The sequence below is a fragment of the Pocillopora damicornis genome, chromosome 10 (genome assembly GCF_964200805.1).
Source record: "Pocillopora damicornis chromosome 10, jaPocDami1.2, whole genome shotgun sequence".
Classification (NCBI taxonomy): domain Eukaryota; kingdom Metazoa; phylum Cnidaria; class Anthozoa; order Scleractinia; family Pocilloporidae; genus Pocillopora; species Pocillopora damicornis.
Genome location: NC_142679.1, coordinates 23,166,834 through 23,183,376, shown reverse-complemented (window position 1 = coordinate 23,183,376; position 16,543 = coordinate 23,166,834). Strand labels below are relative to the sequence as shown.

At 37.0% G+C, this 16,543-nt stretch overlaps 2 protein-coding genes and 1 long non-coding RNA gene across 5 annotated transcripts in view; 1 reads left to right on the top strand and 2 right to left on the bottom strand.

The window, feature by feature from the left end:
- The window catches only part of LOC113671407 (transient receptor potential cation channel subfamily A member 1), a 26,065-nt gene extending 20,598 nt beyond the window's left edge, over positions 1-5,467 (top strand). The window contains exon 30 of the mRNA XM_089185525.1: positions 5,338-5,467. Within this exon, the coding sequence (XP_089041651.1) occupies positions 5,338-5,401 (64 nt within the window). The 3' untranslated portion in view covers positions 5,402-5,467. The remainder of the gene's footprint in view (positions 1-5,337) is intronic.
- LOC113671409 (cilia- and flagella-associated protein 337) overlaps positions 1-16,543 on the bottom strand; it is a 19,639-nt gene extending 3,096 nt beyond the window's left edge. Inside the window, exons 1-21 of one of the 3 annotated variants that reach the window (XM_027187594.2) lie at positions 16,289-16,543; positions 15,714-15,961; positions 15,278-15,333; positions 12,458-12,743; positions 12,197-12,343; positions 8,212-8,271; positions 7,776-8,007; positions 7,645-7,691; positions 7,273-7,410; positions 6,732-6,923; positions 5,883-6,074; positions 5,370-5,789; positions 4,824-4,973; positions 1,735-1,785; positions 1,480-1,613; positions 1,336-1,383; positions 1,071-1,216; positions 815-972; positions 397-606; positions 241-287; positions 111-145 (exon numbers count right to left, since the gene is read on the bottom strand). In XM_027187594.2, the coding sequence (XP_027043395.2) occupies positions 111-145; positions 241-287; positions 397-606; positions 815-972; positions 1,071-1,216; positions 1,336-1,383; positions 1,480-1,613; positions 1,735-1,785; positions 4,824-4,973; positions 5,370-5,789; positions 5,883-6,074; positions 6,732-6,923; positions 7,273-7,410; positions 7,645-7,691; positions 7,776-8,007; positions 8,212-8,271; positions 12,197-12,343; positions 12,458-12,743; positions 15,278-15,333; positions 15,714-15,923 (2,959 nt within the window). In that variant the 5' untranslated portion in view covers positions 15,924-15,961; positions 16,289-16,543. Of the gene's footprint in view, positions 1-110; positions 146-240; positions 288-396; positions 607-814; positions 973-1,070; positions 1,217-1,335; positions 1,384-1,479; positions 1,614-1,734; positions 1,786-4,823; positions 4,974-5,369; positions 5,790-5,882; positions 6,075-6,731; positions 6,924-7,272; positions 7,411-7,644; positions 7,692-7,775; positions 8,008-8,211; positions 8,272-12,196; positions 12,344-12,457; positions 12,744-13,839; positions 15,246-15,277; positions 15,334-15,477; positions 15,962-16,288 lie in introns of those variants that run through there. The other 2 variants (XM_089185520.1, XM_089185519.1) reach the window with 2 other exon arrangements.
- LOC149039471 (uncharacterized) lies at positions 8,847-12,181 on the bottom strand. The gene is made up of 2 exons (XR_016180615.1): positions 9,900-12,181; positions 8,847-9,412 (listed from the first exon to the last, which is right to left on the bottom strand). It is a non-coding gene; the product is annotated as an uncharacterized LOC149039471 (long non-coding RNA).

The following is a 16,543-nucleotide window of genomic DNA, read 5'->3' as shown; positions in this document are numbered from 1 at the left end:
GTTGAAGCCGAGAGCCATTGGAGACTGACGTCTTAGTTACACTATCGAGCAACTAAGTTAGTGTAAAACAACGTGCTGAGTATAATATCATGATTAGGGTCATGTTTTACCTTCCTCGGTTTCCTTTCCTTCGAGACCACTATTTCTAAACAAAACGAAACAAAACAAATACAGATTAAGCAAAAGGAGTAAATTGACAACTTCATACCAATACTGATCATGACACAACAGCCTTCTCACCCTGTAAGTCGGTAGGAAGTTGGATCTTCAACATTCCACAACCTCTTCTACAAGAACAAAAGAGTAATAATCACAAAGTTGACAAAAGATAAGCATACATATGTATGACTCATTGCAATGATATGATAAAAAGCAAAAAAAGCTGAATTAAATGACCTGTCCAAACATTCCGATGTATTGCCCACTCAGTGTCCACAGCCTTGCTGTGCAGTCCTCAGAAGCGGAAAGCAATAAAGCGCCCTTATCACGTGATATGTACTCCACACCGGATACAGAGTCTTTATGCGCATGCCAACTGGCGAGTAGTGGAGGTTTGCCCTCTGGGTTATCATCGGTAGAGCCAGCTCTTTGAGTTGTCGACCAAACCTGAAGAACAAATTTGTGGAAAGGTCATATAACTATCGTTTTCCCGCCGCTCCGGTGCTCTCCTTCATGTTGATGAATTAAAAGTAATTCAAAACGGCAATGGAATCGGTTAATAAAGCCGAAAATTTCACAAATGGTTTGAAAAACCTGTTACTTTGCAAATTTTCATTAGTAATACATCTCTCCTCTGGAAAAATGATCAACCAACCTGAGCAACAATGGCTTCTGCTCTTGAAATGCAGTAAGAGCTGATGTCCCACACAGAGATGGTGCCGTTGGAATCACCAGTTATCAACATCTCGTTACTGGGGTCGGTTGTTAAGGCAAATATAGTACTTTCCTTGTCACTGGCAGCGAAATATCTTCCTGTGGCACGTCAAGTGCAATAGATATGTGAAGAAAGGGAAAAATATTGTTGGATTCACTTGTCTCAATTGTAACACCTCAAATATTGAGGTACATACCCATGGGTCTGTTTGCGCCGTAAAAACACCAAAACTCAAGAGTACCAGCCTCCGATGACACAAGAACAGCGCTCTCCTGAGTCCTCCACTGAGCTCTTGATGTAAGAAATAACAACTTGTCAACCGGTGCACCACAGCTATTTTGACTGAAAAATAGCAAACGAAGAGTAACCAGCGCGTCAGAAAAAGAACTTGCCAGAAAACAATAAATCTCTCTACGCGACGTGAAAATCAGTTCAAGGAATAAATCATGGCAGCGACTTACTAAGATTTCTTCGTCTGGATAAGACCCAGCTTTTTAATCTTGGCTTTTCTTGGTAGAGTAACATGAAAAAACAGAAACAATAACAGTTAATATTACACACAAGGAGGTGACTGAAATATAATATACGAAAGGCAATCAACTCACAACAGACTTCCAGATCCTTTTTTCAGCCGTCGAATCATCTTCTCCCGATCCAGACCCCAAAGAATGATATCTCCGTCAAAACTTGCCGTGGCAAGGTAATTTGGGGGACAGTAGGCAGCGGTCAAAATGTCATCCTAGAGATGAAGCGGCAAGCTCAGTAAGCTATGGAGGAAACTCAAGTCTAAACGCAAAAGTTACATTTGTAAATCACTGCTCAAACAATTGGTCTGCATTTTAACAATTGTCTTCTTATACCTGATGCAACTGCCCTCCTTTCCAACCTGCGTTGGGTCGAAGACAAAACGTCTAGATAACAGAGAAAAAATATCAAAACAGTTGACATTAGTGGGAAACACCGCGACTCCTGATCGACAATTAGGGTTTGTGATCTTCCTAAGACCTCTGTGTTGCTTTCTTGAACAGAAGACTTAACCCCCACAGAACCTCTAACCTCAAATTTTTAGAAAAAATCCGACAAAATACTTAGTGTAGCCTCCCACGGTGTAACATTCCCTCTAGAAAAATGTGGCATTACTTCCACGCGCTTCATACCACGAAAATCCGAAGAACTTCAAAGAGCTAGGAAAGTCAATATAAAACATTATTGTTTTTTTAGAGGGCACGGTAACGAATCTTGCAATCTGATTGGTTCTTTACCCGGTCAGTATTTTCCTATCTCTGCCCACGGGCCACGGTAACGCTTTCGTGAGTCGTCGAGTACATCCCAACTTTCGTTGTCATTTTTCATAAACATACCTCGTTTTCTGGCTGGGCTGTATTTTTAAGCAAACACGTCGGTCACTACCTCAAGCCGATAAATAACTTATGAGTCCTCTCTTTTCTCTCTATCAAATCACTTTGGTTGACAGAAAATTATTGGTTTCAGAATGAATTTGTATAAACAATAGTGTCATTACGTTGGTTGACAAGCGGCCTAAAAACCGTCTGCAATTAATTTTAATCGTTCACAAAAAGTACCCAGAAAGTTGAAACGCGAGGTATTTGGTTACAGTTAAACTGAACGATGGAACTTTCATTCATTTAATATCTGAATTTTCTCGAGCAATTTGTTCATAGTGAAAGAGCGAGCGAAGTTTTAATTTAAGTTCTACAACAAATATACGCTCCTGGTGAGTCTTTCCAATTCCGTTCAATTTGGACATTTGTACCTTAAATTGCACAACAGAAATTGAAGGAATTTTTTGAGAAAAGGCCGCATTACATTCCCTTGTGTCTCGTTGGAGTGTGCCGTTCGAATTTAGTTTTTGTGAAGGAAAGATCAGAGTTAAACACGCCATTACAGCAAACAAACGAGCAAACTCTCACAACTTCAAAATAAAAAAAATTGAATTTACTCACAATTACTTTCCTCGCCGTTTACTTAATGAACAGAGGTAAATCTTCGTACATGAAGGAGTGGTCGATGAGAGTGAATAATACTTTCCGTTAGATCATTAACTGATTTTGAAGAAAACATTGTCGTGACAGTCCTTGCCAAACTAGTTCTGTTGGTTTTCAAATGTTCCTACGATTTTTTTTTTCTTGCGCGCTCTCTAATTGACAGGTGTCAGATTGTGACAGATACTTGTAAAAATAATGTTTCAAAGTTTGTTTGGAAGCCTTTTAAATCACCTTTATCGTTACGGAAATGAAAATGTTTCGCTGAGGCATCTCTCTTAAATTTGCATCACCTCTATTTTAACTACCATTTACTCACTCAAAAATTGTTCAGTTTATGGAAGATCTTGCCGTATTTACGGGCATAAATCATTCGGGTTCTTTCGGAAAGAATTTCGTCAAGTTTAATCAAAGTGCTCTGTGAGCAAACTCGTGAATTGACACATGATTTTTTAGATTATGTTTAATGTTATCTGGTTTAGGGAATTTTGTGGTTGATTGTCATATCTAGAGTACGAGCAGTAGTTCAGTGTTCGCTAATGTAGCAAAGAAACAAAGTAACGTTGGGATAAGAAGGCATTACAATTGAAATGATCATGCTATTACATTTGACAAGGTGGATGATGTCATGTGTTTTAAACGTCTATCATTTTTGTTTCTGGTTCAAAAGAAAAGGTTGGAAGTAAATGTGGGTGAAAAGTGAAATTTACTGTCTTTCGTTGTAAATATTAGAAAATCAAGGCAATACTGTCTTAATGAAAACATTAACGATTCCCTCTTTATCAAATGAGACAAACGGGAACGAGTTTTGAGTGATATAACTAAGCCAAGCCTGCAACCGTCATTTTGGATCTCCGCCTGGGTAGATTTAGGTCACGTGCTAGGCAACGTATGATCAATAACAAGATAGAATTTCATTTCAGGCCTATTTATCAATTTTGTGGTGTGTAACTTTCGCATTTTAGTACGTTGTTTGTATGTTGAATCTTCAAATTGTCTTGAAACTTAAAAGAAAATTGTTCTTTAAAAATTCACTGAAAATCGGTAGCTAAAATTGTTTGTTTAGGTGTTATCTGATTTTCGTGTTAACTTGTTATTTCGTCAGTCGCCGGCATCTTCTGTTGCTTCTCACAGGAAAAACACACGCGACGAAACGTAATGATCAATTTTGTCCTCAATCTCACGCTATAACAGAAAAAGCTTTTGAACATCTGTAAACTCCGAGCGCTTCGCAGTAAGTGATATTTTCAATGAATCTTCGGATTGTTTTCAAGTTCAAGGACTGTAAATTACAATTTTATGAAAAACGAAGGTTGTTCTGTTATTTCAGTGTGAATCCTTGCATGCCTGCCAGACGCTGGCGCCGCTTGTTGAAACTAAAACGAAAAAAAAAAACTCTTTTAAGATTATCATTGGCTTCTTTTTCACCCCACCACTATTCTTAGCAACAAAGGTCGCCATTTCGTCTGTTTATTGCTCGCCAAAAACTATAAAATGCACTCAAAAGCCTAAAATCTAAAAAAAGTTTACAGGAATCGACCAATCGAGCGAGCGAATACCATTCCCCACATCGTATCTATAACTCGCTCTTGCGCATGCGCGCAATTCACGAGTTAAAAACAATAAATATGTTATTTACCGGCTAAGGGTCGGTCCGTATGGTGAAAAACTGTGACCTCGGTCTTGAAAATGCTGCCCTCGGCCTACGGCCTCGGGCAGTATTTTCAAGACCTCGGTCACAGTTTTTCACCATACGGACCTCCCAGCCGGCAAATAACATATATGTATGTAGACTTCACCAAATTAAAATTGAGAACACTGAAATGTTCCCTTCCCAACAATGACTTCTTTCTTCCATGTGCGTATCTAAAAATTTCATCAAATTCTACAGCGCCACCAGCTTTCTTAAACGTTTACTAGAAGGAACGTTTTTTTGCTTTCTTCACCTGCATATCATCATAGTAGACCAAAATCTTGCGATTCCATCCCACTGTAATTATTTTACTTTTTTCTGGAAGAGATATGATTCCTGTCACTTCATTTTCCTCCACAGGTTCAAGTTTGTTTAACAGATGACCATTGCTCGCATTCCAAACCTGTGAAGCAAAAAAAGAAAAATTTTTTTCTCAATAAAGTATTCTACAAAATTACATCATCGACGATTAAGTATTCCAAATTGTGTACTGTTTTCTAGTGGAGCTGTTTGTTAAAATGAACGCAGAATCTCAAATAAGTACAGGAGAAATGCCCATAAGAACATCCTTTGATCTGAATCAGAGATTTACTGAAAAATCGAAACTGGAAAGAGAAAACCAATAATACCTCCAACTTTGATAGTTATAGTAGATTGTCCCAGTTATTTCGGTTCATAATGATATGTTAAAATTCTTGAGCAAAGGAACTTTGAACGCTGCAACGTTTACATATTAACGAGATAAAATTTCTCTTTGTAACCGCCAGTTCAGTCTTAAACTTCACAAGGCGTAACTCACATGAATGTGACCACTCCTGTCCCCCGTCATAAGCCGCCGCCCTGAAGGATCAATTGTCATGCAAGAAATCTCCTCCGTGCCATGTGCCTCAGAGATGTGTTGCGCCTGGCGTCCGGTGTTCAGATCCCAGAATGTTACCACGGACCCTTCACAGGCCGTGATCACGTGACCCATGCTAGGGTTGTACAGAGCAGCAGTCAGGGGTCTCCAGTGAGTGGTTTTGGCGTTTTTATTTGCACTCATTGCCACGATTTTGATTTCTGCCAAGCAGTCGTTACTCCCAATAAAAAGAGAGTTGATGGGTGAGGTGATGAGGAGAAATGGAAAAGGTCCGTGTTCAGGAATTCTGTGGCCAAATGGGAACTTGACAGGTATTGTTTGAAGACAGACTTGCTCTCTGATATCCCAAGCCTTCAATACCTAAATTTCAATATGAGAATGAAAGGTAATGGTTCAAACACATGCCGCTAATTCGAAAAGTAAAAACACACCAGTATTCTTCGAGTCTTTTACCCCATCCTTGTCATAACTGAAGACCTGCTCCAGAGCCTCGTGGATTGCTAAGTCAATGATAGAGGACTGGTGTCCCTTCATAATGGCGACAGGTTTCACTGTCACGTAAGGATTCCACAAACGAACAGCATGGTCCACTCCACCGGTGCAGATAACATTTAGGTTGTGACTGTAGTCAAAACATTCCACGCCCTGCCCAGAAAAAAAGCCTGAGGGTCAACTAACCCTAAAGCAATTACTTGTTCCAACACTCAGCAAGCACCTTGAGCGTGGCTCTAACTAACGCAAGAGTGTCGGTAGATCAACGACCTTTTATCGGCCAGCTATCGACGACTTTCAATCGACTGCCGACTAACTATCTATGTAGCTGGCTAAAGCTATGAGCGGCGATCCCGTGAGAGGTTCGTGACATAGAATAGTTTAAAACGCTCGCCGATTTGCCGTTCATCTCTTAGTGCAGATAACCGCCAGCCAAGTAGGCTACCGACTGACAAATGGATCGTTCAGTATTAACCGATACGTAATATGAACCGAGATACCTACATTGAAATGAACAATTCATGGACAATTGCGTGAGTACGATATAGACAGAATATTTGTCCCCACAACAGCGAGAATGTTGACGGCAGAAAGAGTCGCACGAAAGGCAGACTTTATGCATCTTGGGTACCAATGTAATGTATGAAGTTGAACGTTGAAGGGGATACATATAAAAATCAGATCACATGCATGTTTCATACTTTGTGGCCACCAAACTCACCCTCCAAGTTTAGTTGTAAATTAAACAGTCTCTAAACAATTTATTTTGATATCTTGAAAAAAAAATGCATTTTAAGGCATGGTGTTTACCTTTGCCACTTTAAAAGTGTATGTTTTCCGCTTCTTATCATCGATATCTCTAACTACAAGTGAGTCTTTTCCACTGCCGCTACAGGAAATAACAAACTCCTTTGCTGGAATATACTTCACTCTTCTAACCCAATCAGAATGGACTTGCCCCAGGGTGTGGCAAGATACAAAACGAGAGTGCGTTGGAAGGTCCTGGGAACAAAATTACAACTTACATCAGTAAACATTGGAAAACTTCGTCATCTTTCCAATCTTGCTTCCCCTCTCTCCAAGTTGCATACCCCAATTGAAAAAATTCCACCCCCTTGCCTCTCTGCAGATAAATGCATGAAAAAAGGAAAGTAGTAAAATGGAGGACTATTCTTTCCTTTCCCCAGTCCGTATCAAGTACATATTATCCTCATCTCTCTGTCTCACTCATACCACCTCTGAATTATAATTCAAAGTGATAACACCTTGTTAAGTTTTACATACATGTACAAAACACGAAACAGAAGTTAGGAGGGAAAGGGGGGGGAAGAGATGTCATAGCTGTTCTAACCTGAAGGTAAACCTGGTGACTGCCTGATGTCTTTTTGAATGGAGTCTCAAACAGTCCTTTGAGAGGTGTAGAGAACACAAGGAACAAGATTACGCCATTGTCCATTCCAAGAAAAAGCATTGACTTTCCAGCAGGAAGCTGTAGATAGTAAATGCTTACATCAACACTATAATAATTCTTACACTTGTAAAATAACCAGATGGAGTAAGAATACTTACCCAACCAACCACCCTCCCTCTATGCCAGATTCCCTCTCATCCTTTACACTGGAATTGTTATCATCTACAAGTTTGTAAACTTAATTCTTTAAAACTGTTATTTCTAAAACTTTGATTGATGAAATTTATTTGTAACAGCTACAAATAAACTTACTTTCTTGTTGTAACAATAATCAAGACAGAGAACCACGTTTCCCAGAGCTGAAAATAATGGATAGACAGGGTGTTAAAAGACACAATTATTTTACTGGATTATTACCAAAATTAACAATTCAAATAGCTCACCACAAAGATGAAATTGTGGTGTGTAAATTGGTGTGGACATATCATAAAAATGGATGTCTCTGTTTGTGGTAGACAGAGCCATTTTATGCACGTTGGGCATAGCAACAGCATCTGTAACCCACATCTTGATGTGTCTCTTGTTGGAAGTTCGCTCAGCCTCAGAGTTATTATGCTCCATTTCAATTTTCCTTTGAAGGTCCAGTTCTGTACTCCAGACACCAATAATTCCTTCCTAAAGACAATGATTACTAAAAAATTAATTATTGACCTTGACCATGTGGATGAGGTGGCATCTTTCCCACACACATTTGAAAATTGTACACATAGACTATCAAATTTTTTTTCTTAACTATTCAGTGATTTATTCTAGCAAAAAAGAAACTGATAAAACTGAATCATAAATCAGGTACAAATTGTATTTATATTTGTGTCATACCTTACTAACTGTTACATATCTCATAGGATTAAAATCTGTGAGAATTCTTGTTGTTGTTTCCTGATAAAGGAATAAAGCATTTCAATTAATATGGAACAGTAATGACACAGAAGAGTATTGAGTAACAGGTCTAAACATTGTACAATTTATTTAAACCTAGATGTAATATTTATCTCGGAATATAGGTTCAATTATGTATGACTAATCAGCAGTTTGTCTGCAGCCAGAAGCATAACATTCATGAGTCACTTACACCATTAATCAAAACCTGTAGCCTTCACAATTCCCTTGCGAAATGGCTTTTGGAATTCCTAGGAATTCCTAGGAATTCCTAGGAATAAAGGTGTGAATTTTCACGGTAAATTCGGACTGGGAATTCCCAACCATAACAACTCTGGTTCTAAAAACCTAGAAATTCCTAGAAATTCCCAGAAATCCCCAGAAATTCCCAGAAATTCCCAGAAATTCCAAGTTTATAGCCAACAGGACTTGGAATTCCTAGGAATTCCAACTCAGAGAACCAATGACTTTCCCTGAAAAGCTGTAAATCTAAAAAATTTCTAGGAATTTCTGGGAATTTCTGGGAATTTTTGGGAATTTTTGGGAATTTTTGGGAATGTTTAAGAATTACTGGGAATTTTAAGCAAAAATTTGAGGCTAATGATATAAAATAAATACTTTAAATTAAAAAAAACCCAGCTAAAATTCAAGTATTCAATGAAATTTATTTAGAAGCTTAATTAAGGCTTACATGTAAAATATTTTTGATTAAATAACATCAATGTGTGGTAATATTAGGATGGGATTTGATTTATTTTTCTTTTCTTGAAAACTTCATACGGATTAATCCTCAATTACAGCTATTCATATAAAATAGTTCTAATCAATCATTAAATTTGGTTTGACACAAATTGTGAATAAAATCTGTTGATTCTTTTCCATAAAATACAATATCTTAAGTTATATTTGAAAACCAAGCACTCTTGGGAGTGAAGGGGCTAATTACAGACCAATAAAATTGATTTTTTGATTTAAATCTTGTTGTAACTGTAACAATATATTAGAATAAAGTTATCCTAAACTGCAAACTTAGCTGCTGTTTGTACTGTTTGTATTTTTTTTCCTGGGCTCACAATGAGTTGGCCTTGAATGAGGTTGTCAACAAGAACCTTGACCATTTTGTATCTGGATTCCTTGACATCTGAATTTGAAAAAAAATAATATATTAAAATATGTATATTTAAAGCTCAGACCAGGCTTTTAAGATGGCTATGAGGAAAAGGGCATTCATTGGATTCTCAAATTGAGAAATCTCTGTTATATTGAGTGACTTTTATATTGGAGTTAGTACATCTCTCTCATGGATTTTACTAAAAAAGGGCTGAATACATTATTTTGTTTTTACCAAGGAGGGCTTCTTTATGTACTAAGGTTTGTTTAATAACAGTTCCTATTATGAATCTTGAATCTTCCCAAACGTGACTAGAGGAATCTTGAAACCTTACTGATAGGTTTATTTCATTGTAAAGCATAAGCTTAAGAAACTGCGGCATGCAAGTGACCGATTCGATTCTCAGAATTATTCTAGTTTCAGTTGCGCCGAGCGTTACGTAAGCTTAATTCAACTTGCTACATCTATTCTTTTATAAGATTTTGATCACGTAACGAATATCGCAATTTTTACTCACCACAAACTTTCAAAATCGTAGCTTTACAGATGGCCACTCGACCCTTGTTTGTACCAGTCAATATGTCAACTGTTGTCCCTTCTTTTAACTCCACGGCGCCAACGACTTTCTTTTCTTTTACAACACTCACGCTATTCTCGTTTTCCCATTGAACCACAATAAAAGCTATCTTTAGAAATGTTATATTAAGCAAAACAGTTGAGAAAAGCGATCAACCGATGAAAAGTACATTCAAAGATGAGCGCTAAATGGAGTCTTCTTTGTTTCCGATCACGGGCATGATCACGTGGATCTTTTAGGACTTGTAATTGGCTAGCAAAGTGAATCCGCTGGCTTGCCGATTGCAGTGTTAAGAGAAGCGCCTAACTTTATTCTGACTTCTCCGACCGGTTCTCTGCTTCTAGAAGATGGATAGCTTGGTGATACAAATAAAGATGTGAGCTCACTCTATGTAGAAATAATCGACAAGAATCGATCGTATTACAAATGCACGATTTGTGGCCGAAAGTTGTCGAGGAAACAAAGACTCAAAACTCACTTGAGTTGTGTTAATGGCCAAGGTGAGAAATAACACAAGCCAATCACAGTTTTGAATGCGACTACAAATCGTCTTTTACCCTCATACTTATAAAAGAAGGATACCACATTCGGAAGTATAAGAGATACATAGATGATCCCAGTGTACCAGTACCTAAATCTACAAAGCTTGACCGTAGCAAGCGTTCAGCAACACGTTCCAACACCGCCATCTCGATTCCTCAGTCAGTCGTTTCCAATGAACTTAAAGCAGTATTGACAACAGAGTAGAGTGCGTCTTACAAAGGAGAAACATTTGTACAAGAGACAGGAGTAGCTATATGCAATTACAGAGGTGCGTTGGAACTCTGGTCCACAAATAGTTATGCACTGCCCGAAGTATAAAACAATCTTGTTGATAGCTGACAGACAGAGAAGAACAACAAGTAAACTTAAGAGCTGTTATTATTGAAGTGTGACTATCACTTTTCATTTTTATATAAAGAAGGACTTGTAATTTGCACCAAAAATAAAAAGATGTAATATTTTTTTGGGAGATCCAGTGATTGGGACATTTAAGAAATTAAGTTATGAAAGGAAACTTGGTTGGTACTTCTCACTACTAATAAGTCTTGTTGACTAATATTTTCAGATCAGAGTTTCAAATAAAGTAAATTGAACATTGACTACCTTTGTCTTGTCTGCATGCCAAATGTTTGCAAAGTGTGTGGATGATCCACAAGTATTGGAACATATACAAAACATTTTTGTAAGAGTTCCAATACTTGTGGATCATCCACACACTTTGCAAACATTTGGCATGCAGACAAGACAGAGGTAGTCAATGTTCCCCTTTTCTTACAAAAATGTTTTGTAAGAATAAAAACAGCAAAACAAATTACAGCAATTAGTCATGAAAATAGAGCAAAAAACTGAAAAAAAAAGCAGCAACAACAATCATGAAAAAAGAAAGATTAATTAGGTGTTGAATTTGTTTGTCTAAGGCATGAAATTTCTACTAAAAGTATTGTCAACAAAAAGTCTCTGACAGCGTTTGAGGCAACTGAGCTTGACTGTTCCAAGGTTTTCTAACAAAGGCAACCAGTAATGTAGGTTAGGGAAGTAAGATAACAATGTAATTATTGTTAATTATTGTGGAAGTTGGCAATTTCCATTTAACATAACTGACAGCTGGTTCATGAGAAAATCCATATTAATGTCAAGATTTACTAAAACTTAGTTTGAGTAATAAATTTCATGATCTTTAAGTTATAAACATGTACATGTATGTATATCTCTTGGTAAGTTTTGTATAGCATACCTTTTATTGAGCCAAAGTTTTAAGCCTCTGAAATTACTCTTTTTCTTAAAACCTTCACATTCAAGGTATTGAGAATTTCTTAGAATTTATGTGGACCTCAGGGTATTAAAATTGCCTCAAATAAAGCTGAGAATTCCTAGTAATTCCTAGGGATTCCAAGTCCTCACAAAACTGGAGTCTTCCTTTCCCAGAAATTCCCAGTAATTCCAAGCTTTTTAAATCAGAGTTAATTTGCATAGTTGGGAATTTTTGAGAATTCCTAGGAATTCCTAGGAATTCCTAGGAATTTTTAGGAATTCCTAGGAATTCCCAGAAATTCCCAGAAAACTGGGAATTCGGTTTGCAAGGGTCATTTGCATAATTGGGAATTTTTGAGAATTCCTAGGAATTCCTAGGAATTCCTAGGAATTCCCAGAAAACTGGGAATTCAGTTCGCAAGGGTTATGTGTTTTAAATATACCTTGTTATAATCTATCCTAACAATATTTGGCTTTGGAATAAAAGTATTCCCATTGACTCTTGTGGCTTGGTCATTCTCCTCAAACTGAAGCATCAGATAAGTACAGAATTCGTCCCAGTCAACAAGGCCATCAGACGCAATATCAACCTATATACAGCAGAAAGAACATATTTGACAATGGTAAATAACTATATTAATGAATACTTGGTCACATTAAATGACTATATTATTTTTCAACTTGTATCAAATAGTACTGTGTACCTTTTTGAATAATGTCCCTATCTCCTTCTCAAATAATGTCACCTTATGACTGTCCCATGTCTCAACTTCTAATAAATCTGCCAGCATTTCATGAAATTCTTCCTGAGTCATTAACCCTGCAGAATGAAATCTGCTCTGGTCTCTGTATTCTGATCCTCGCCTCGTCAGCCATTTCTTGAGTTCCACCTTGTCAGGAATGTGTGTCTTAAACTTGAACATCAGAGTCTCAAGGTGTTGGATGTCCAATTCTTCCTCCAACCGCAGAGGCCCCAGGCCCTTGGTATTGCTATGTTTCAAAGTGTACAATGTATCTCAAATTGAAAAATTACTCTAAACCAGGAGCAAGGGGAAGAGGGGTGGGTAGCACTTGGTTAACTATCAACTATAAGTTGATGAACACAGACAAGCAAATTTAGCTAATTTTAAAAATCTGATGTTTTGAAAATTAGCCCTTGATCAAAGCAAAGTGGAGTTAGGCTGACCAAGCAGTGTATTCTTATCAAAAACAAATCATACAACATTAACTGGACATGATCAATAGTTTCCATTTCTCTTTGTCATTTATCTTCAGAGCAATTGATAGGATGCAAGCAACTGTGATGAAGAGTTATATAGCCTGTTCCGGGAGTTCACTAAGATGAAGCCTGATAGTGAACAGTGCAGTAGTAGCAAAGGAGTGATAAAACAAGGGAGGTGCCTTCCTCCTGTTTTCTATGCTGCTAGAACTGTGCCATTTACCATTTTTCTTTGTTTTGCAGGCTGAAAGACTGGAACAGGCTATCAGCTAAACAGTTATGAGTAAAATGTTGAATATACAATGTAGTAACAAGATGCTGCTTGTAGCTATACTGTTCTACTCATGGAATACAAGTGAATTTAATAAAAAATATGCCAAAACCTAATGTAGGTTCAATTGACTTAACATAGATACGACTTGACCATAATAACATGTACCATATACCATGTACCCACAGAAAAAGTTGAGGAGTCAGAGTCCTATTTGACGACCAAGTCATTTTTCAAAAACAAATAATTTTAATAGAGTGAGACAAGAAACACGTGTCATAACATTGCATCCTTAGTTTTCATATCATTTTAAACATTTTAAATGCCTCCAAGGTAATAAAAAATGATCAAGTCCTTCACAGAGAAGGCCAAAAATACTCAGAATTATTTAAAAGTTTGTTTAGTAAATATAAGAAGCTGCTATGTAATAATGATAACTGACAAACATAATTAACATCTCTGCATGCCATGATAGATATCAGTTGTAAATCTACATCATAATTTCAGCTTTATGAAACTATGCTGTTCACAAGAAACTTAAAAAAGGTAAGAAAATTGAGCAAAAACTCTTTAAGATTTCTTTAAATCTTTCCTACCTTGCACCCATTCCTTCTTTAGACCAACGGTTTTAATAACAGTTTTGTTTGTATGTGTAATCCCATGTTATGATCTTGTTAATATCCCTGATGTTTCTTTGAGAACTAACTTGTGTTCTTCAGACACAATTTCAGAACTTTGATGAATAACCTCTCTACATTAATTAGACCATGTGTGAAAATCATTCTCAAGTATCATAAAATCTTTTTGTAGTCTGGCGTAGGTAGCCATGGTATTAACCAACTTCAATGGTCACACTTGAATGACTACAAAATTGACTTCTGTTGAAATTTGCATAGGTAATTAAATAGTTTTCAGAGACTTAAAAAAAAAAACAAAGGGCAGTTGAACAATGAATAAAACAAAAGATAAGTCAACAAATTGAAAGATTACTGAAGGAAAATCAAAGGAATACTTTATGTCACAATTTAACACTGGTCCAAACAAAATATTTTTTCAGAAAGGCAAGTTTTTAAACTTCAATCTTACATGCAAAATGTAATTACAGACACTCTGACTATGTTCCACATCAATGCACAATTGTCAAACATAATAAACTTCATTGTTACAAGTAGGACTACATTTATCCACCACTAACTTAAAACCTCTCATATTAAAAAAAGACAATAAGACAAATTATTTTTTCATCTCCTTTTAAGCGTCACTCTTTCATCTCTCACATTTTCAGAACACACAAACAAATATTTTTCCAGAATCAGCTAGGTATTGATTAACTTTCTGATACCAACATGGTTGTCTTTACTAAATATGTTAATCTCCTAAACTGAAAATGTGCTTTTAATCATATTTTGTTTGTCTTGCGCTTAATTACCCTGTACATCTTCTTCTGGTTGAAAATGGTTGCATGGGTAAATTTTTCCTTATGAATGGTTGCATGTCCACTGTATGAAATACATCATTCTTTTCAAAGAGATAAATTTGAATCCGTGCTTTAAGATTTACATGTAAGTCCTTTCATGTTGATATCAAAGCTAAGGGAAGTCATCAAAATTAGCCAAACAAAAAGTCACATCTGATAACAAGCACCAGTTCCTTTTTGGTGTATTCACGAAATCTTTACTTATTTGTATTCTTAACAAACCACCACCTCCCCTCTCCCCTCCACTCAGGCTATTATCCAACAGTCATTCAATCTTAGATTAAACAGTTATATGAAACCAAGTGACACACTCTTTGACTGCATTGTCAGTTGTCAAACAATCAAACCAAACTAACCAAACTTGTTCTTTCATGGAAAACTCACAAGTCTTGTGAGAAGGGTGGGTGAACCCTCATAAACCACCAGGGGACAGGAGAAAGACTTTTTTTTTTTGCAATTTAGATTCTTAATATCTTGTTACTAATGAATTGATTGAATTAAGTTACGTTCTTTTTAAATACCCGTACCATAATCGAAAAAGAAACATCATATCTTACTCGTTTGAAGAATCATTTGTGTGGAAAGAAACAGGGGTGGTGAAGGCCACTGATTTCTGAAAAAATAAAATAAAAACAAGATGCGGAAACCGAATAAAAAATCATGCGTTCCTCAAGAAGCTTATCGTTCTTCACATTCTAATCGTGTCCAAGGTAATTACTAAAACAAGCAAATTTGTGGCGCCTTCAAATACTAATACCTGCCTAGTCTCAACTACGTGCTTGAACTTTAACAAAAAAGGGGATGATTGATAAATTGTTGGTGGACTTGTTCAGCAGTTAACATCAGTTTGTGAGATTGTTTTGACAACATAGCGTCACACACTGCCTCAAAGCGGGTCATCCAAACCGTAACAGTCACCAAAGTCCACATTAAACCACAAAATATCTTTCAATGCTGTTCATAAAACGTTAAAACCCAAGAACAATAACAAACCGCTCTCCGGGACTGTATTCGCGACCATATAACTGGAGCAAGCATTCGTACTGTTGTTGAAAAGTGTATCGAAGCAGACTTCAGCGAAGACACTGCCGAACCATCTCGAGAATTTTCGGACACGCTTTCGGCTGTAGACGACGTCCCAGGAATCTGAAGGAACGACATACCCGCGGGGGTTGTTTCCTGGGTTACAGACTTCTTAGGCATGATGTAACGTTTCGAGTATCTTTGTTCTCAAAACAACCCTGAAAATAATGCAAACTGAGTACAAAACATTTCTGTCTGCAAATGTCGCCTATAAACATCCAGAAGATTCGCTGCTCCAGAGAAAACATTCATTAACACTATTACCTTAGATTCGATATTTCAAATTTACTGAACTGCCTTCCTTAGCTAAGCGAACGCTAAATTTTGAAAGAAAGCCAACAGCCTATTTTGGTCGGTCTTCCACCGATTGCGAATTTAACAGGATCACTTTAAGGAACATCATCAAGATGCCAGTTAATTGTTATTGAAAAGATGCCACCTCTTCGAGGAGTAAGTGATATCTCCTAAGTGTTAAGTTTACATACCTCTTCGATCCCTGCTGGTGGAAGTTGGTGACTTGGTGAAAAATGCCGCAGCTGCGCTTTGATTTGGATGAGCAACTTTCATATTTTTTAATTCTGTCGTCGTCTTTGCAACTCTACATAGCTTCACATCATTTCCTTTTCCGGGACCTCTCCGTAAAACTCTAATTCTGCAAGAACTTCCCTACACGTTCCAAGTGTATTTTGATAGCACCTTATATCATGGACCACTCGGTGAATTAAATTGAATAGCATAAA